Raw genomic sequence first — 21,482 nt, forward strand, 5'->3', positions numbered from 1 at the left:
CAACACGATAGTGTGCCTAACAAAGTCCGTGTGAGCAGCCAAAAGTGCCCAGAGCATAGGAACCTGATGCAATTGATGAATAAAAATTGAAAAGGCCTTGAAGGCTTAGGACATTTTGACTCCGTAACCAATTTACCAGAGCTAACCACTTTCCCACCACTGCTCAGGGCCTGCAACAAAATTATCAACACTAAACAAGGGAATTTTCTTCGGACATCTTAAGGGGGGCCGCCGGTGATCAAAGAGGAATCATGCCCCTGGCCTGCTAAGGGGCTTGTCAGGCAATACCACAAACATTCACGCGCTACGTGCCCCACACGCCAAAACACTTTAGCAAACTCCACATGCTCATGCTGTACGGGTTATCTTTCCGGTAACGACGTAGCCAACGCGCAACCTCGACAATAGCAACTGCACGCGCGAAAGGCGCCTCAGGGCAATTAATACGTTATCAGAGGTTAAAGTATTCACTCTCACAAGCCCAATTCTTGGTGTGGGACGTGTGGATAGCATGAATTGATCCTAATGAAGTGTTTATCCAAAGAATTTATAATCGCGGCCGGTATAAAGTCCATAAACCCATAAAGTGGTTAAAGCATATAGCCATAAAGCCAAGCGGTTGACAAATTATTATAAGTATGCATGATAATGCTATTAACCTTGGTTACTACCAAATACCCCCGCCTTCCCTGGTCCACACCCCCCCCACACACACGCGCGTACTGGAATGCCCTTTTTGAGCAACCCAACACCCTTTCCCAACCGACAATTCCGGTGGCCACCTAACCAAGAGGGGAGTCTGCCAGGCCTGCCAACCGTTGGCATACGATACAATTTGGCAATTTCCTATGAGCCACTTATCCGTACAGTCCGCAACCAGCCAACGGATTGAGTTATACATATTCGCTTTCATGTTCAAGTTTGAAGTTTCGACAGCGCAAGAAGCTAGGGCTGATTGACAGTTTCAAAGCAATTAGGATTGAGATTTCAGTCGGAGGCTCCTCCGTGCTCAACGATACGGACATCGCTAAGATCCAGCCCCTTAGGGCACCGGATGATTGATAAGCCAGTGTCGCCACCGCCAACCGCCAACGCCAACGGCATATGTAGCCTAAATCCGCAATAACGAATATATGCACAACTATCGCCAAACGGCGGTATCAAAGGTACCAAAGCCTGCGCCATGTTCCACCCTTTTGCCTGTCCACCCGTATGTACGTATGTCGTGCTTCAACTAGGTGCTATCTTCCGTCCCCTTTGCTGCACTACCCGCGCGCAGCTCCCCCGCAGCGGCTTGCAGTACCAGCTGCCGCCAGCCTGGGCGGGTGCGGCCCTTGTCGGAGGCACCGTCGGCACCGTCGGCGCCGCCAGTGCTCTGCGCCGCAGGGTCCTCCTGCGCATCCGCAACAGATCCCAGCAGCGCTGCAGGAATCTCGAAGCGCAGAGGAAGGGCTCCAGGCCTCACGCGCCCAGAACTGGGCCTGGACGGTGCTCCGTCGGCAGCTGTGCCTGCGTTCGGTCTGTCGGCAAAGACAGCCGCCGCTGACGGCGCTGTCTTTGAATGGTCCCGGAGATCTTGATCGTTAGGTGGGGCATGCAGGCGCGCGGGAACCTCGTAAGGCGGCTCCTTTCCCTTCATCCCGTTCGGCCAGGCGCTGCCTGGACGGGGCTGTGTCCCCGAGGCGGGCAACAGCAGCGGCGGCAGCGGCGGCTCTGCGGTCGTCGTAGAAGTCGGCACCCATGCGGGCGACGGCTGCGGCAGCTGCTGCGGTGACGGGGACTGGTTGTGCTGCGGCTGTTCGTCCGGCTGGGCCGCAACGGTGGGGTCAACAGCGCCGCCACCGCCGCCACCATTGCCATCGTCAGCGACGCCGCCACCGCCGCCACCGCCGCCACCATTACCACCGTCAGCGCCGCTGCCACCGCCGCCACCATTGCCATCGTCAGCGCCGCCGCCACCGCCGCCGCCATTGCCATCGTCAGTGCCGCCGCCACCGCCGCCAGCGATCGGTAAATTATTAAAGCTCAGCAGTGCGAAGGTGTTCGTCAATGTATCCCCAGCCATGGGATTGTCCTGCATGGCCGGCAGGCCGCCGCCGGAGGAGGCAGGCACAGCCTTGCCAGGGTTGCTATCCATAATCAGGTCACGCTGCGCTGACGTGGCCCCTGGGCCCAACTCACGTGGCTGGGCCCTACGTACGACTTGCACACGGTACGGACCGCTGCCGTCGTTGCCGCCAATGGCGGCGGCAGCGGCCAACACGGCCGCAGCGGCAGCAGCAATCCGTGCGTCCTCGGTGACGGAGGCGTTGGGCGACATGTGAGTTTCTAGGCTGGCGTCCGCCGCCGCCACGCGTTCGGTTCGCTCAAACAGGGTGCCGACGGAGAGGCTTTGCCGCGTGACGTCGTTGGTGTCTGATATGGTGTTCAGGGTCTGCAGGACGGTGCTGGGCGGCGGTGGGGGCAGGAAGGTGTCCAGCAACCCAGGGTCCGCAGTCTCATCCTCACCGGTCACGGCGGTCGCATTCGAGGTGGCGGTTGCGGCAGTTGCAACCAACGGCCCCACCCGCACTACGCGGGGCGTGGACTTGCTACCATCAGCAGCGCGGCCGTCAGGAACAGCTGCGGCAGCTGTAGCGGCGGCGGCGGTTGGGTTGCGCGGCGGCGGCGGCGGCTCGTCCTCCGTACGATGCTGGCTTTCCATCGTTAATGGCACTAACGATGCCAAGCGTGTTGAGTTTGGTGATCGCGGCGTTACCGGTAACGCACCGCTCCGCAGCTCCGGAATAAGTGGGGATGCTGGACTGTAGCTGCTGTCCGAAGGTCCCGAACCGGCGGTAGAGGCAGCGGAGGCGGACTCTTCCAGCGGCTGACGTGTCGTAATGCGCACCTGCGCCACACGTTCCTTTGCAAACGGAGCGCCGGCGACCATGACGTTGTGTCCCCTTGGGACCGAAGGTGCGCTATCATCGCCGTCGTCATCGGGCGTGGGGAGGGATGCCGGGTACGCGCGGGGGCTGGGCCCGTCACGATCAACCTGACCTGTGACCCGTGGGTCAGGGGAGATGCTAATGTCGGGGCTGTTGCCAGGACCGAAGGAAAGCTGTCGAAGACGAGACACAGCAGCGCGCAGCATCGGCTGGGACCTTGCCGGATGCGATCTGAGTTGTTGGACTTGAGAGCCGTCCGCGGCTTTGTTGTGACTTTCGGAGTTGCCGCTGCCCCGTTCGCCGGGTGTTGGACCCGCCGGGGATGCCGGTCGGCTGCCGCTGCCCCGGCAAAGGGTGCGCCCAGCCTGCACGGTCGCGTGGGCGGTGTCGACAGGGTTCGAATCCTCCACCGTAAAGACGGCCTCCAAGGCGGCTGCCGCCGCCGCCGCTGTAGCGGCGGCTGCCGCCGCCGCGGACGTGAATGAACGGGCAGGTTGGATGGGGGACCCAGCGGGGACCCGGGCGCTATCCTGCAGGGCCCCGCCTGGCTCATTCCGTACAGCCGACGACATTTTCATGAAGCTGCTGCTATGGAACAGGGTCCGTACGGTGCCATCGCTGGCGGGGGCGATGCCCAGGGTGCTGCTGCGTGGAAGCCCCGCACTCCACCGCAAAGTCTCGCCGCTCAACCGCCAACCGTTACGCCGCGCCAATTCACTCCGCTCTTGCTGCTGCTCGTCGGCGTCGGCGTCTGCGCCCGTCTTGGTTAGGGTGACAGCGGTTTGAGTCGCACCAGGTGGCACGCAGCCAGTGGCGGCACTAGCTCCTGACCAACCGCCAACCGCCGTCCCGGTCCCGTGCGATCGCATGTTCGTGCGCGTGAGTGGGCTGCTGTGCACGTCTCGCGACATCGAGGCCGACATGACGTCGCGACTTCGCGGACTCGGCAGCGGGGAGCTCTCCTTCGGGGCCGTCCAGTTCGGCATCGGCCGCGGTGCGGCACCAGGTTCATCAGCACTACCGGCGGCAGCGGCCACACCGCCGCCCTTTCCCGCCACTGGCGGAGGCGTCAGCTGTCCAACCCACGCCACTCTGGTTGTGTTGCCTGCGACCGTGAGCTGGTTGGGGATCTGCAGGGCTGGAGGCCGCTTCTGCTGCGGAGTTGGCAGCGGCGCCGATGACCCGGTGGATGAGCCTTCTGGCGGCGTCGCCGGGACCCTATTGGATGGTCGTGAACCTCCACGGCCCAGTAGAGACTGTCTGGAACCTTCGCTCCGTAGCCCCGCGAGGTTGAGGAAGGCGGAGCGGGAGCTGCTGAGGATTAGGGGGCCACTGGCGGCGGTGGTGGCGGTAGCGGCGGCCCCGCTGCCGCCGGGGGCAGCGGCGGTGGCTATTGCTACGTCCCCCGTGTCGACGGAGCCGCGGCGGAACACAAAGGCGGCGGGGCCTGACGCGGGGCCCGCGTTTCGCAACGGCCCTACTGCTGATGTGGTGGCAGGCCTTTGACCTGGCGCTATCATGGCTGCTTCGGCGCCCGCGGCGGCGCCGCCGGCTGGGACCGCCGGAGCTTTTCCAGAGGATGAGAACAGCCTCGCCGCGAATGCACCCAGCCGGTCCTCTCCACTACCACCACCGCCGCCGCCGCCGCCGCCGCCAGCGCTGTGCATCGCGAGGATGTCGCTTCCGAGCAGCAGAGGCACGCTACTGCGGCGGCGGATTCGGTTGCGTGCAGAGGCGCCAGGGGCGGTGGCGGCGGCTGCAGCGGTGGCGGCCAGGCTGCGAGGGGCATTCCCTAGGATGCTAGAACGGCGGCCATGTGGCCTTGCCGATGCAGTATCGCCACCGCCACCGCCGCTGGGAACTTCGATGCTGCCTCGCGACCGCAGGATGTCAGCAACGACAACACCACCGCTATCGATGCCGTACGTAGCACTGCTGTTGCCGCCGCCGCTGCTGAGTCCCGGCGGCTCTATGTCCATTGGGGCTCTGGGTACTTCGGAGCCATTCGCCGCCGCGGCAACGCTCAACCGTGCGCTTGCATCACTGCCGCCGCCGCCGCCGCCAAGAGGCGAAAGGGCCCCGGCGGGGCCGGAAATTGCGCCTGACACGGAGCCGCGTGCGACGGACGGGAAGACCGATGGCGGGGACGTGGTGTGCTGCCGCAAGGGGGATCCAGGGATGGCGGCGACGGAGGCGGCGACAACTGTGGCACCAGCGCCAGCGCTATCGGCACCTCCCTTGATGAGCCGGCTGCCCTGCCGGCTATCGCTGCGGAGTCCTAGGTTGGCGCTGAGCCGTCGGCTGATGCGGATGCTGACATCTCTGATATCACTGAGTTCGGGCGAGCGCCCCGGGTCTGTTTGCTCCACCGGTGGAGACACCGCCATCGTCGCCGCGGCAGCTGCGTCCGCCGCCGCGGCTGCAAGTGCCGCCTCCCGGTCTGCGGGGTCCAGCGCCGGCAGCGCCACCACAGTGTTACCCTGAAGTACAGCCGCGCGCGCCTGAGCCGCAGTGACGGCGTGGTCCTCGCGGTACCGAGCACGGGATGTGAACCGGCGGCCTGCCGTACCGAGCACGAAGCAGCCCGTGAACAAAAGGATCACCCCGATGGCCACCACAACCCAGACCCAGGGGGCGATCTTGGAGCTTCTAGAAACAGCCCCAGCGGCAGCGGCAGCGGCGGCCCCCCCCGGCGCCTGCGGTGGTGGCGGAACAAGATCTGTAGCCAGCTGGCCTCGGCCCCCTGGCGGATCTGGCAGGGCGGTTGCTGGAGGTAGCGGCGGAGGCCGCGGGTCGAGGAGAAGCGCCGGTGTCGCTGGTGATGGAAGCCGCGCTGATAGCACAGCCTACGGAGGCAGGGGCAGGGGTATAGGTGTGTAGCGGTAAGGGCAAGGGTAGGCACTGGCGCCGGCGCAGCGGGGAACATGCATATGTGCTCCCCAAGTGCCCCGCTAGCGAGCGTGAGTCCAGCAAAGACATGCGTGCTCACACAACAGGGTTCGGGACCTACCTCTTGCTAGTACGACACAGTGCGAGCACAGGTTCACGTGCTTAACTGCATCGCAGCTATGTGGTGGAAGCTCCATGCGCTCCAACTCAGTCGTGTTGAGTACTAGTGTACTTAAAGGCGCTAAACAGTCTTGTTGTTTGGGGAGCACAACGCAGGGGGGGAGCACAACGACCCGGCAAACAGCACCACCGCCCACTGCTGTGTTCATGACACGTTCAGGCAGAGCAAGGCGAACTGACGCAAGTGATAATCCTGTTGTACAGTGTCGTACGCACCTGCACGCGCACCGTACTACAGCGCTCTGAAACCCGCACACCGCACACACCCAACAGCCCAACAGCCATCACCCGCAGCCCAAACAAATCCCCCCCGCACCCGGCGGTCCTCTGCTCACTTCAGAGAGCCATATTTCCAGTCATTCAGCATCCAGCCAGGTACGACAGCAATCATCAGGTACGACAGTTATAAAGCACTGTGACGGCTCTCACCTCTTGTATCCGCAGCAATGTGGCCGCCCCCAGGGGTCCGCAGAGCCCGGCAGCGGGGTCTGAGGGCAGCAGCACAATCGCCGCTGTGGTGGTTATCCGGGCAGCGCGCCGTGGGGCTGAAGAGCCGCACAACCTGCATACATACATACGCCGTTAAACCCCACCCAACGCTTCTTAAAATGGATCCCCAAAAGAAGTCCCCATAGAGCCCGCAACGAGCACCTTGGAATTGTCAAGCCGCCCGTTATGGTAAAACTACTGCACCACGCATGCCCACAGCTAAGCAGCTGCAGCACATCGGTCTCCTAGGGCCATGTACACGGAGGAGGAGGAGGAGCCATGGCCTCCGGTGCCGCCGTCACAAGAAGTGTCCGCACGTGCTCATGCTCATGCTCACTCACCCGACAGGGGACCCAGCTGTGCTCTGCAGCGCGGCCTCCAGCAGCGACAGCACCCCGGCAGACCCTGACAAGCCCCCTGAGCTGTTCCAGGATGCCGCAGTCAGCTGCACCGTTATGTTGACCCAACCGGACGCCGAGCTGCACGACAAGAGTGCATTGGCGTTGATTCCGCCGCTGCTACTGCCCCATTGATCCGAAGGAGGTGCAACGACGGGCTGAGACAGGAGGGGAAATGTGGTGGGACTGAAAGTGCTACTGCCAGCCTGAGAGTCGTAGTTGCAAGAGACGCTGACTTGGGAGTCATTCCAACCCGGAATTGACGTAATGGAGGCACTGTACGACGCCTGCAGCGTACTGCAACCTGGCCGCGACGCGGTGTCAGTGTCCGGCGCCAGTAGTAACCGGTACGGCACATACAGCTCGTACGATAGTACTTCGGCGATAACGAAACAAGTCAGCAAGTCAGGCTGGCTCATGACTGCCGCCCGGAAGGACTCAGCGTCGATTTCTTCATTAAACGTGACAAGTGTTGTGGTATTCGGAGCTGTAGGCGATGGTGGCGATGGAGGAGTTGGAGGAGGATTGGGATTAGGCGGTGGGCTAGGCGATGGTGGCGGTGGCGGTGGCGAAGGATTGGGATTACGGCGGTGGGCTAGGCGATGGTGGCGGTGGCGGAGATGGTGGAGATGGCGGAGGATTGGGATTACGGCGGTGGGCTAGGCGATGGTGGCGGTGGAGGAGATGGTGGAGATGGCGGAGGATTGGGATTAGGCGGTGGGCTCGGAGCTGAGCGATGGCGGCGGTAGAGGAGATGGCGGAGGATTGGGATCAGGCGGTGGGCTCGGCGATGGTGGCGGTGGAGGAGATGGCGGAGATGGCGGAGGATTGGGATTAGGCGGTGGGCTCGGCGATGGTGGCGGTGGAGGAGGTGGCGGAGATGGCGGAGGATTGGGATTAGGTGGTGGGCTCGGCGATGGCGGCGGTGGAGGAGGTGGCGGAGATGGCGGAGGATTGGGATTAGGCGGTGGGCTCGGCGATGGTGGCGGTGGAGGAGATGGCGGAGATGGCGGAGGATTGGGATTAGGCGGTGGGCTGGGCGATGGTGGCGGTGGAGGAGATGGCGGAGATGGCGGAGGATTGGGATTAGGCGGTGGGCTCGGCGATGGTGGCGGTGGAGGAGATGGCGGAGATGGCGGAGGATTGGGATTAGGCGGTGGGCTCGGCGATGGTGGCGGTGGAGGAGATGGCGGAGATGGCGGAGGATTGGGATAGGCGGTGGGCTCGGCGATGGTGGCGGTGGAGGAGATGGCGGACTCTGGCCCCACGATTGGGATCGGTTACGAGTGTTGCCTGGTAAGGTGTTGATTCATTAAGGCATGTAATCCCTAAGACCGCAATCGTCTGCAGCTGGTAGCGTTGTATCGTGTACGACAGAGTGATGTTGATGACTTGTCGACTACAGCCGCTGGCATCCAGTCCTGTCAGGTTCACCTGTGTATATGCATGAATGGGGAATGGGACACCGTGGGTACACCGTGCCAGGCGCAGATATATCGTCCAGATAAAAGGTACTGTTTGATACAGATCCGTTTCTGCTACGGTTTGAAATCCTGAGTCGCAAATGTTGCGGCAATTTCGAGTCGTCCGGCTACCTTCAATCTATCAGGAAAAGGTCAAAAGTGTGTGCTCATGGCGCCAGTAGCATGCAGCCCGGCACAGCGAGGGACGGCCATGGCATCTCCCAAGCGTACAAGCTGACGCATCGGGGCATGCTTAGATTATCAACTTGCTGCGTAGCGGCGTGCCTACAATAATACAAAACTGCGCCCCGCTTTCCCCGGCGGGCTTTTGCGCTTGCAAAGCAGTGTGAGTGCAATCCAGTACGTTGGGCGGATGCCTACGGAGCTGTGCTTAGCATCAGGTTCTGATTCCGGAGGTCTAACGTGTTGAGAACCTTCGAGATGAATGCAACAGGGCATTTCTCTCCGGCGCATCTGCAGACCCTGCTTCACAGGGCACATAGACATACATCCACACCTGAAACGAGTAACAGGTTGATTTGTTGGTAGGCATGTATACGGACGACAGAGTGAGGTTACCGCCGCTGCCGTACTGAACGGAAAGGTTCAGTGGCGCACCGGCAACCAGCATCCAGTTACATGAGAGCTTTAAAGTGGCAGTCAGAACTTGGCCGTCGGAGCTTCGCCAAGCCAGCAGCTCTCCTGCGGCTGTTGAATTACCATCAGGCGCCGGCACAGTTGTACTGCCGTATGGACTCCAACACATAGAGCTCGAGGAAACCTCGCCATCCGGATAAGGTAATTGACATACTGCGCTGTTCGAGCCCAGGGCGTCTGCGGTCTGCGATTGTGGCGGTAAGTCACGTGAGCAAATCAGGCCGCGGAAGCTGGCCAAGGCATCGGTACACAGCTTTTACTCACGTAGCACTTGTCAATGGAAAAAAAACTTGTGTCGCATGCATTACAAGAGGACGCGGTCGAGGTGCAATAGCTGTACGAGTTTGCAAGAAGCCTCCTTCCGTGGTGCAGCTGGGGCACTAGGGTGTCAGCAGTAAAGACCGAAAACGGTTCGTTGGTAAGCTGTAAGGCCTGCACGCCGCCTGTGCATTGTTGGAGGACTAAGAAGGTGCTTATCCAGCAGACAGATACGTCGAGCAATGAGCAACGTAGCTTACGACACATAACGCCGTGAGCACAAAGTGTAATTGCAAGACGGAAAGTATCGCAGGATAATTTAGCCTCCAGTCGAATTTTGCTCAGCTGGTGCTTTACACCATATAGTAAACGTACTGCCTCAAAAACTATAGCACCAACTGCCTGCTGAGAATGACACGACTCCTAACCACTGTTTTATCCTACTCGGGGTTTCTTTGGTTTCTGTCCAGCCAGGGGCGTCGTGGATAGTTATCGTAATGCAACTACGAACTCATTACTTATAGGGTAAAGCTGCCCAAGTTAACTGCATTAAGTGACTTCATAAGTAAATGGTGTTTTTGGTAACCAGGGCAATGCCATAAATGCAGTGCTTCTTTACATGCAGCCACCATTTCTCCAGTGAAAAGGATACGCCAAGGTTCCAAAGCTAAAATCAATATTTGATCCGTACGCAAACAAAAAGACCACAAGGTTCCATAAGCGCTCTGCGAACCCTGCCGCCTGCTCTCGCGGCCTTAGCTTAAGAACTCCCAGACCTGGCAGACTTAGCCATCGGCGGGCTTTGTAACCTTATGTCATATTGGTTGAGAAAATCCTATTCCTGCATGAAAATGGTGTTGTGCGGTGCTGGTGAGTCTTACCATTAACTGGAAAACCGACAACCTCAAAGTGCAAAAAGTCGCCTTGCGTCATAAAATGGCCATCTGACATTGAAACAGATAAGGCAAGAAAGCCGAGTACATGTTGTAGGTGCTTGCGACGTAGGTCGAATCCAGCGTTGGCAGGGCAAGCAGAGGGTTATCGCTATCCTTTCACGTTTCCGCCTTGTCTATAATGCCTAGAGTCTTACCAGTCGCCTTAAAGGCTAACACCAGATGCCTGGGTGGTTCTTGCGCTACCGCAGCGTGGTCGTGTGAGGCTCGCGTACATCATCAGCAGGTGTGGCTGATGTCTGCCCCGCCGGGTATTTAACAGTACGTTTGGGATGTGTTGGTCCTAGCCACCGTCAGCGCCATGGAACGAGGCCACAGATTGATGGCGGCTGCGATGCGAGCAGATGCATCCCGAGGACCGGGACCAATGCTCGTAGAACAGGCCATTTGTGAAGCATTGGTAAACATTCTGGGTACATCTGAGGAGTTTTACGACTCTGGGCTTGCCTTCAAAACGGTGGTCAGGTGTCCATCTTAGACACACCATTCTTCGCGTTTTTCGGGCGTCCTCTTGTGTGAGGCTCCACATGAAGCTATGCTTCATATTAAGATATCGTTACATCCTTTGCCGCATCAGTGTTGCTTTTACTTACTGGCTGCCTTGCGGTCGCGCATGTCCTTTTTTTCAGCCGCGGCTCGCTGTTACCCTTAGGGAGTAGCCTCTCTTTGGAACCGCTTCTTGAGGGCCAACAGGGCCCCTATTTCCCCCTTGAGTGGTGGGCTGCTGAAGCATACCATACACCTCTCAGGCTTCGGGGTGAGCTGCATTGCTGTTAAAGGTGTGCGTTCTCGTCTCAGGGTTCCCAGTACTGCAGTGCGCGGTCCGCCGTGGCTTTAAGGAACTAGACGCTGTCTTTACCCCGAACTTCAAATCATTGGTACTGTTGCGCGTAATGTAAGGGAGAACTGGGAGGCTATTTCAGCATCGTGGTAGTTAACCATTACATCCATCATGACATCCGTATCGCTGAGGGCACTGGAAGACGTCGCGTCGCGTCTGCTTCCTATGGGTACGAGATCAGGCCTGGGAGCAGTCGAGGCTCTCTATACTGGGCAAGGGCGCCGCAGGAAACAGCGCAGACCGCACATTGGGGTTCGCGAGACAAGGCCCTGAACATAAGGCCCTTTAAGCATTCTGTAGCTGTACGGAGAGCCGGAGAATGGCATGGGCTCCCACGCGCTCTGAGCTCAGATCCTGTGCTAAATTACTAGACAGCAGCAATGGGTGGAAACACGGGCTCGAGGGACATACATACATTCACATGGGCGCTGTGGACGTCTTGAATCCGGCATTCCGGCAGATGCAGGTAGCCTGCGGGATATAAGACCTGCCGTTGAAAACGCAACGTCCACAGCCCAGAGCGACCCGCTTCCCTCCCTGAAAATCTATCGCGACAACCGCCGCCCCAAGCCGCATAAGCACCGAATGACCGCACCCCCGGATGGCCACCCAGGGAACAGATCACCCTACCCCGGGGGGCACCAAGTCACCGGGCCTCTAACGACGACGAGGCCATGTACTCGAGATCAATCAATTGTACCCATCAATGGCCCCACACGTGCAACCCAGATAGGGTGCACGACGAGGCGGAGGACCACTCAAGATGGAAACAAATACCCAAATGTTATGATGCCGCCAACGGCGGGAAGATCAACCATGTTGGCAGGCACTAAACCAATCCGACGAAATGCGCACGGCCCCCCACCGGGTAGGACACGCTCCCTGCACTGGCCCCGGCGAAACAGTCCCCACTCTTCTTTGACTTCCATGGCTAAGAAAAAACCCAAGGAAGGTTTCCTTGGCTTCCCTGGGTGCTCCTGGGTCAGATCTTCAAAAGTCGATGACGAAGCAGCAGCAGCAGCAGCAGCAGCTCCAGAAGCTGCATCCCGCCAACGAGTTCCAAACAAATCACCAAAGAAAGCGCGCAACGCTGCCATCCGCGAAGCGGTACGGGCGGTACAGAAACATGTACATCGTCACCACATTTATTGTGCCGTACATCATCAGCAAGGCACCGGCCTGAAGGCCGCCGGGGGGCTCCAAGCGTGTTGCGATGAGGACCAAGCCGGGCGTGAAGTACCTGGGTAAGGGTGATGGGTGGAATCCAGGGGTTGTAATTTGTGGATTGGAGACGGCGTAACGGCATGGAACTAGGCAGTGGATACAGTGGATCGGAACTTGTAGGGCGAATGTTGGTGGGGGCGGGCTGCTGCGCCGTGCTGTGCTATATGCACATGTGGTAAGATTATCATCAGTGACTGGTGCTGCCCTGTGACCCACCTGAGCTCCAGCAGCCAGGCCGGCAGCAGTTGTGCAACCAGGCAAGCCACCAGCCCGGCGACCCATGGGACGGTCATCCGGCGGAGCAGCCCCGCCAGCAGCAGCGCCCATGCCGCCGCGTAGGCCGGCGCCAGGAGGTACTTGGCGGCGGGGCTGCGGGCCAGCAGGCGGCGCCACAAGTAGAACACGTAGTGCCTGCGAGCGAGTAGCGTAGTAGGGGTAGTAAGGGTAGTAAGGGTAGAGGTGAGCTAGTGAGGGCAGTAACAACAATATCAGGTAGTAAGATAAGGGTGGTGAGGGTAGTAAAAAGAATGCTGCCAAGGTGTATAGTGACCATTCGGGGGACCCTCCAAGAGAGGCCTATCCAGCTAAAGATGGGGATGGGAACCGCCGGGGGGAGCAGCGGCAGCGGCAGCGGCGGCAGCAGAGCTCGCGTGTCTGCGGATGACGGCCAAGCCAGTCAAATCGGACGAACACAGCCGGCTAACCGCGTAAGGCCCTACCGGTTATCTGCGAGAAGGTAAGGATGCACCAACGTTGACACGTGGCCCACGGCCGCCGTGGCAGCCACCGCCGCTGCCGCCGTCAGCAGCACCGCCCGCGGCCGCCGTCTAGCAGCGCCGTACAGCAACCTCATCGCACCCGGCACCAACTGCGGGCCCAACATGAGCGCCGTCCATCCGCCAAAGTACAACAGCTGCGCACCGTGCCGTACGGCTCTATGCGCCTCCTTGTCTCCGAGGACGACCGATCCTCGGTTCGCGATGAGGAACGCCGCAAAGCCGGCGGGCGGCAGCAGCAGCGGCCACAGCCGCGCCGCCAGCTGGGTGCGCTGCCGCCATATTCGGCTCATCGCTAGCAGCAGCTCCGGAACCAGCCCACGGCCTTTAGCCACCCCTCCCGGAAGCCGTCGCGGCCCGCCGCCGTTGCCGTCGCCTTGGAGCCGCCGCGGCGCCTGTGCATGCGCCCAGTCCATCCCCACTTCCGCCAGCACCGCCTCGCCCAACAGGAACGCCGCCCACACGGCGTTGGTCTGTCGGCACAGCACTGCCATTGAGCCGGCCAGCGCTGCGAGCAAGTAGCGCCGTCGCGCCCCCTATGCAGCGGCGCCAACGCAGCCGTACGTGGAGGGGGCAAGGTTGGAGCTAGGGGGGGACGTGGGTACACCCAGCAGCCGCCACCCAGTAAGAAGGTGTGGAGGTGAAAAGCAAAGATCCTGCTCCCCCATCTTTCTTACCCTCAAGTAAAAAGTGCTGGCGACAGTCGCCCTGTCGTACCTTACCGTACCGCAAACCGCACCTGTAGTTGCGCCATCAGCAGGAAGAGTAAAGACGCCACGTCAGTGTAGTACAGGAAGGAGAAGAACCAGTGCAGGGGATACAGCGCCAGCAGCAATGCCTGCAGCTCCGGACTGACGGGAACACCAGCACCCCCACCACCAGCACCACCCCCACCACCAGCACCCCCACCACCGTGGCGGTATGTGGTCAGGATGTTCCGGAGGACCACCAGGCAAGCGGCAGAGAGGAGGACGTTGAGGGAGCGCAGGAATGGGGTGGTGCATGCCGCGTCCTGCAGGAAGCAGGGGGCCAGCGAGCAGGCGTGCCCGGGGAGGATGGTTAAGTAAGGACGGCTAGGACTTGGCCGCTATACGGGGTGGTCCGGTGGGTTGAAACACATCCCGACATCGTGCACTTGCCTTACCATGGGCAAGGCCGAACCCAGGGCTTGCACAGCCCACCGCGCCCATCCGTAGAGCGTCCCCAGGATATAGATGCCGGGGAAGGTGGTGATCTTAGGGTGCCATGATGTGAATGCACCGCGACAGTACTCCCGCGCTTGCGGTCCATGGAAAATCTCGTCCTACACGAAGCAATGGATTATTAGCCTAAGAATTCAGTCCCGATTGAGCTATCTATCGTCGGGTCGTTTGCCTCGCGTTTGGGAGCAAAATCCTTCTGTTGCGGACAAGACCGGAACTTCGGGATCGATGCGCGCGTGCACACCTCACCATGTAGTCATCTGGAACAATTGTATTTACAAGCGATAATATATAACCTTGTAATGCTAAGAATGCTGCCACGAGCCATGACATATGGGTCAGTCGGTATTTACTTTTCGCCTATTTGTCACGTCACAGTGTTGCTAAACGCTTTATAAATTATTATGAAAGTGTCCAATATATTCTTGAAAGTAACCAGATTGCTCCTCCTGACATGCTTTACGGTTTGGGATTTCGTCGCTGTAGTCAGCCGACTCTGCCTCCATCATACCTCGCGGGGGGTTCGCTAGCCTTATGAACAGTAGAGATCAATAGCTTAGTGCTTGTCGTGGTACTCAAACGGAAAGACATTAAGGAAGCGTTTACGTTAGGCCAGCTATGTCGCTTGTACCTCCCATCGCCCGGCCGGCCGGCGAACCTACGCACAGCAAACCAGCAGACGGCAGCGCGCCAGCGTCACGCTCCGCTACCCATGCGGCCACTAGAGCTCCGCCCGCCCAAGCAGGTGTCCCAGGCGAGGGCGCCGCTGTACCCTCCAGCAGCCAAGTCCAGCGTTGCACGGGCACCATAGAGAAAGGACCACGGCAACGCGCGCGGTGCTCAGCAGGCACCACATCCGCTGCTGGGGGAGGTGGCGGCAGCGGGGGCGGCAGTGACTTAATTGAGGATGATAGTAGCTCAGCGGGTAGCGGTCTGCAGCAGGAGGCGGACCCGCTCTACGATGAGGCGGCGGGTGAGTGTGGCGTCGAACCTGCCGGAGAAAGAACCCGTCCGTTGCGTCCCTCTGGCGCACCCCTGCTGCTGCTGCTGCTGCCACTGCGACTGCTGCTACTGCCGCTGCTGTTTTAGCGTGACTTGGGTGCCCGTCCTCACTCACCCACCCACTCATCCACCCACTTGCGTGTCTTGACTATGTGCATGTGAACGTATGAAGTGTGCACAGAAGGCTCAGACCGACACATGTGACACAACCTGCATGTAATCAAGGTGGATCTGTGCCTGTGTGTGTGTGTGTGTGTGTGTGTGCTAGATACCGTTTGATCATGCATGCTGCCACCTAACCTCCTGGGGCATTCGAGGGTGTTTTTGCTCCTGGTACTTGTCTGCTTCGCCCATGTGCGGCGGCGGCTCTCCAACACCCCGTCCTTTCGCCGCTCGCTGCTCTCTGCTCTCCGTGAGAGGTCTGCAGACGAGGAGGATGCCGTCTGGGCAGACCAGCAGCGCGAAGGCCGGGTCTCCGACGCAGTGTTGTCCTGTCCCGGTTGCTTCACCACCCTATGCATCGACTGCCAGCGTCACGAAAAGTACCACCACCAGTACCGGGCCATGTTTGTGATGAACTGCGCAGTGGAGGCAGAGGAGGGGTATGACCCGACAGCGGGGGGCCAGGCAGGCAGTGGCGGCGGCGGCGGCGGCGGCGGCGGCAGGCGGCCTAAACGCGCGCGTGGCTCAGCGCGATACCGCCGAGTAACGTGCGGTGTTTGCGGAACGGAGGTAGGGGCGCTGGAGGTGGATGAGGAGCTCTACCACTTTTACCACGTCTTCCCTAGCAATGCCTAGTAGAGACGCCGAAGTCTCTTGCTGGGGCGGAAGTGGCTGACGTTCGTCACGGTGTTGATAAAGTGAGGAAAGCAGGCGGATGGGGATATATAGACTCGTCTATCTGATTATGGAATTGCCTGAGAGCACCTGTAGGGCCAGCGTGGAATTGGCCGCAGTTGGGCGTTTGCAGACCGTTGGTTCTGTTGGCGGTTGGTTCTGCCGTCTTTGGCGGTTCAATGTAGAGACCATTGCCATTCTGAAACTTAGCAGCGTTCGGCTGCTGCGGCGCCTCTCGAGAGCTGCGGAGGGAGAACGGCATGTTCACAAGCCTTGGTGGCCTGTTTAGTGGTGTTGTTTAAAAATATTACGTGTTACAATCGAGTATCAAAAAAGGAATTTAGGTGATTTCCGTGATGATGCTGATAATGCAGATGACGCTGATGATGCTGATGGCAATGGTAATGCTGATGCTCATGCTGATGATGCCAGTGCTGGTGCTGATGACAATGTAATGATAGTGATGTGCCGTAAAAGGGTTTCGGTAGCTCACAAAACGAATTGCCAAGTAGGGTTTGAGGGTTTTGTTCGTTCTTTAATTCTAAGGTAGGGACTTGAACAAGCAACGGCAAGCCACCACACTAAGCCAGACAATGCCATCCAGACCGGTGTATTTTGCAGAAGACATGTCGTACAACAAACCGTACGCCACAAAGTACAAAAGGCGGATCCAACCGAAATCCAGCCACGATAGTTATGTTAATCAAACTTGCATGTAAGCGCCAGAGGTGTATGTAGTTCATGCGAATACGGGTGGCTCTAACAGCATATGAAGCTGACAAAAACAGAGATATGTTCCATGACAACACAAAAACCTGCGCAAGACCTGCGCCGACCAAGCAACCAAACATTTCGATACATATTTTTAAATTAAGAAGGGCGTGCCGTGCACTGCCGTTATATGGGCATCAACACAAAGTTTTAAAAAAATTATTAACGAACACGGAATCGGACTCCGAAAGAGCAACAATCAGCACATGTGCTTCATAACAACATTTAGGATAAAACACAACTTCGGCTTGTGCATGTGCAAGCGCTTACTATCTTTGCTTGCACTCATCGAAGGTAAATCTTCGTGTAGGTACCGGTTTTATTGCTAAAGGCACCAGCGCTCTTGCTATGCATCGTATCTATGGTTAGGCTTTAGAAAGAACTATTAAGATTTACGTGGCGGTGGAGTAACGGGGACAATCAACGAACAAGGGCGGCGCGTAGCTCCACCAGCAGGATTACGCACATCCCGGCTGGCTCAGCGCCCTGAGTTGAGCAAGGCCACACGCACGCCCAAGCGCTTCTGTGATATAGGATGCAGGCGGACGACGCGCGCGTGCCAGGTAATGCGAATTGAGGCCACACAGCGTACATCCATGCGGTGCTTGTGCCTGTCGTGTAAAATGCAGCAAGAATAAAAACATGCACTTATGCCACATAAACCAACCTCGAACAATACCTGCTTACGAAACAGTCACAACAGCTGCACGACCCGATTTTCGGGTTCATATAAACGGCGTTATTACGCAACGACAACTAGCTCATCTATGCGACTTTATCCCGATTATCGACTATCGGCTCTTAGAAAACTATTTCCTTCTTTTCGATCCATGAACATCCGGGCTCCTTTGGGGCATTGAGCCTTAGGAAGCCTCAATGAGGCTCACAAGCATGACACGCGAACTTGTAACAAAACACCAAAAACAACAATCATGACACCCATGCAACTAAAAGAAGAAAACCGCACAAAGGATGTCACATGCGCTATGTGATCGTCACAATGGGCAACGCTATACGTCGTAGGGACTTTTTCTAGCTTTCACCATTTCCGGCGTTTCGTAAGGCAATGGCCGGCGGGCGAAGTCCCGCCGGGGCTATAACCCATTCGCGTTTGTATAAGCACCAACACCCGGGGGGTAACCCCGGCCTCAGGACCGCCCGACGACCAAACTGACACACGCGCCTTCTCCCCCCCACACACACACACATATGCCCTCGCGCGCGGGCTCCGGTTCAGGGCTCCCCTCCTCCTCTCCAAAGTACTTCCACAAGCTTCATTCCAACCGAATTCTTCAGCGCCTTTTCAAGGTGTCGCAAAGCGCGATGCAGACATGGAGGCTGACGTTCCCGCCAGCTCGGCCATCACCCGCGCCTTTAGGTCCCGCCATCCCGAGCGGCGATCTCCAGCACCCGCACCCGCATACGCATTCATCCCCGCCCGATACTGTACCGCTGCTGCTGCGGCCGCCGCCGCCGCCGCCGTGGGCGCCTCGAGGGAACCAGGAGGCTCCGAAACCGAACCCTCATCACGCCGCGGGTCACCCTGCAGCTGAGACCTCGACCCAGACGGCCGCCCATCAAATGCCAGGACAGCGTCGCCCGCCTCAAACGCAACCTCAGCCGCAGGATCCGGCCCCGAGCCTGCTGCCCAGGCCCCAGTGCCCGGACGTTGGCCGGGGGCGGCGGTGGCGGCGTCCGCCAGTGCGTTACCTGAGCTGCTAACGTCGCTGGACAGCTCTGCCTGCTGACGCGTCTTCGTGCCGCTGCTGCCATTCCGCCTGGGGCTACCAGTCCCAGGGAGCCCCGCCACCCAGGGAGCCCTCTGACTGGCGGGTCTCGGGAAGATCAAACCATCGCCGTTGCGGTTCCCATCGAAGTTGCGCAGCGCGGCGGCCCCTTGGCTACCACCACCTCGTCCGGTGGGGCCCCCCGCCTCCGCCGCCAACGGCGATCGCCCGGGAGCCTCGCTTTGTCCAGACGGCATATCTTCCATGCTCGATCCCTTCCAGGACACACGAGCAGTGACTCGCGAGGCCCAGCCCTCGGCTAAGCCAGCATTCACCTCCCTAAGGTCGTCTGCGGTCAAGTTCTGAGATCGACTTTTAAAGCTGCTGCGGAGGCCAGAACTTGAAGATCCGTCCAGCGGGGCGGCCCATTTCCGCTCCGAATCCCCCGGGGGGTGTTGGCCGTTGCCGCCGCCGCCTCTGCTGCTGCTGCTGCCAGCGGCGGTGGCCATCACCATGTCGCCGGCCCAGGCCACGCGGCTCGTTGCGGCTGGGCTGTGTGTGTCGGCTGATGCAGCGACAGTGGTGAATGGTGAGGCTGCCGACCTTGGCGATGGTACGGCAGCGACGGCCGGTGATGCAGCAGCGGCGAACGCCGGGCCGGCAAGGCGACTGATGGTTGACGCTCGGCCCAGAGACCTGCCGTCAGCACGGAGCCCGGCGAGGCTGATGAAGCTGGAGCGGGAGCTGCTGAGGAGCAAGGCCCCGCGCGGCCCCGCGCGGCTCGCTTCGTAACCAATGGCGCTGTGCCGATGCAGTACAGGACTGGCCGCAGCCACCGTTGCCATGGCGGTGCTGCCAATAGTGGCGAAGCGCGCCAGGTGGCGGTTTTGTATGTGCGCTAGCGACTGCGTCCTCAGCGGGGGTCTGCGGCCCACGCGGCCCGGATCCGTGCCGTCCGGGGTTGTTATCATTGCAGAAATGGCCCCGGCTGGGCCGTCGCCAGCGGCAACGGCAGCGGAGGTGGCGCCGCCGCCGCCGATACTACGGTGCGCCGCCAGCAGGTCCTCACCCAGGAGCACCGGCAAGCTGCGACGGCGGATGCTGCGGGCTGACGCGGACATCTGCGACTGAAATGCACGCGGCGACCTTGGTGTGGCGGCTAGGCTGCGCGAGGAGGAGCTCGCTCTGGCATTCAGTAACCCCTCCCCCTGGGTACGGGCGCTGATGCTGAAGCCTTTGACAGCCACCGTAGCTCCTACACTAAGGATGTTGCCGGCCGGGCTGTAAAGCGGCCGGGTGCCGGGGTGATGGTCAGTGGTGTCGTCGTCCACTCCCGGACCACCCGGTGGAACACCGGCAGCGCCGATGATGCCCCCGCGGGACGAAGGTGACGCGGTGCTCGGTAGGGAGATGCTCGTCCGTGCATTCGCAAGGGCCGTGCCGACGCCGTCGCCGACGTCGGCATCTTGGGAATTTGACCCCGGAACGCTGGCCTGGCTCCAGCGCTTCGAACTGCGCGGCAGCTGCTGCTCCTCGCTGAGCGAGAACCTGACGGCGGCGGTGTGGCGGCCGACGCTCACGTTGATATCCCGGTCGCTGACTCCGAGAGGGCGGCGCACACCAAACGGCACGTGATCGACAGGATCCGCTTCCGGGGGCAGCGGAAGTACGGCAGTACCCAACGGCAGTGACGACGACTTGAGGAGCAGCGGCGTAGAGGCTCTCGCAGGGACGGTGACGGCGGCGGCGGCAGTTACGTCCGCCGCCGCGGCCGCAAGTGCCGCCTCCCGGTCTGCGGGGTCCAGCGCCGGCAGCGCCACCACGGTGTTACCCTGAAGTACAGCCGCGCGCGCCTGCGCCGCCGTGACGGCGTGGTCCTCGCGGTACCGAGCACGGGATGTGAACCGGCGGCCTGCCGTACCGAGCACGAAGCAGCCCGTGAACAAAAGGATCACCCCGATGGCCACCACAACCCAGACCCAGGGGGGAATCTTGGAGCTTCTAGAAGCAGCCCCAGCGCCAGCGGCAGCGGCAGCCCCCCCCGGAGCCTGCGGTGGTGGCGGAACACGATCTGTAGCCAGTTGGCCTCGGCCCCCTGGCGGATCTGGCTGGGCGGTTGCTGGAGGTCGTGGCGGATGGAAGGAGCCACCAGCCTGCCAAGGACAAGAAGAGTCAGAAGTTTCGCGAACCGCGATGGAATCCTCTTCACCTTTAAACTGTCCATACATGAGACCTCAAAAATTCTCAAAACGCCAACGGTAACTGGAAGGAAAAACTGAAATTTTGAAAAAATAAAAACAATAATGTGGACCAGTCAAATGGAGCAAACATGGTCAAACATGTAACCTAGGAGCTGGGCATTAGACAAATCACAGGCACAAAGCTGACCGGTAACCCGTACAGTGTCAGCATGCAAGCTTAATGCGCCACATCTGCGCCGGCACAGCGCCATCAAGCACAGCACCCTAATTACCCTTCCAACCCCCTCCCGAAGAAGATCTGGAGGTCCCACCTTTGGACCTGACGGCGGCGACTCCAAATCCAGGCCCACAGGTGGCGGCAGGTCCTCACCTTCCGAGGGGGAGGAGAGAGGAACGTTTAGAGGCTCATGAGGTGGCAGCAGAGAAAACGGATTCAAGGGTAGATGGGCACCTGGCGTGCACGTCTATGGTTGTGGGGGAAACGTACCCGGTGAAAATGGTGGTGAGGAAGGCGGCTGCGGTGGTGATGGTGGCGGTGAAGGCGGCTGCGGTGGTGATGGTGGCGGGGAATGGGTTTCCGGTGGAGATGGTGGCGGGGAAAGGGGTTCTGGTGGAGATAGTGGCGGTGAAGGCGGCTGCGGTGGTGATGGTGGCGGGGAAAGGTGTTCTGGTGGTGATGGTGGC

At 59.9% G+C, this 21,482-nt stretch overlaps 3 protein-coding genes across 3 annotated transcripts; 1 reads left to right on the top strand and 2 right to left on the bottom strand.

Moving 5' to 3' along the window:
• Positions 1-691: 691 nt before the first annotated feature.
• Positions 692-10,215, bottom strand: VOLCADRAFT_106151 (uncharacterized protein; the record flags this gene model as incomplete). Its single annotated transcript, XM_002953915.1, has 8 exons — positions 692-1,713; positions 2,182-5,776; positions 6,216-6,241; positions 6,429-6,511; positions 6,830-7,481; positions 8,968-9,190; positions 9,271-9,449; positions 10,146-10,215. 8 exons carry the CDS (start codon positions 10,213-10,215, stop codon positions 1,235-1,237), a joined length of 5,307 nt encoding a protein of 1,768 aa, XP_002953961.1. The 3' UTR covers positions 692-1,234.
• Positions 10,216-13,797: 3,582 nt separating this feature from the next.
• Positions 13,798-14,673, bottom strand: VOLCADRAFT_121221 (uncharacterized protein; the record flags this gene model as incomplete). Its single annotated transcript, XM_002953916.1, has 3 exons — positions 14,510-14,673; positions 14,203-14,361; positions 13,798-14,070 (listed from the first exon to the last, which is right to left on the bottom strand). Coding segments are annotated over exons 1-3 (516 nt in total), but the record flags the coding sequence as incomplete, so codon positions are not given.
• An 874-nt stretch (positions 14,674-15,547) lies between these two features.
• Positions 15,548-16,060, top strand: VOLCADRAFT_64139 (uncharacterized protein; the record flags this gene model as incomplete). Its single annotated transcript, XM_002953832.1, has 1 exon — positions 15,548-16,060. The coding sequence occupies one exon, from the start codon at positions 15,548-15,550 to the stop codon at positions 16,058-16,060; it is 513 nt and encodes a 170-aa protein (XP_002953878.1).
• Between the last annotated feature and the right edge of the window lie 5,422 nt (positions 16,061-21,482).

The sequence above is a fragment of the Volvox carteri genome, assembly GCF_000143455.1.
Source record: "Volvox carteri f. nagariensis unplaced genomic scaffold VOLCAscaffold_39, whole genome shotgun sequence".
NCBI classification, from domain to species: domain Eukaryota; kingdom Viridiplantae; phylum Chlorophyta; class Chlorophyceae; order Chlamydomonadales; family Volvocaceae; genus Volvox; species Volvox carteri.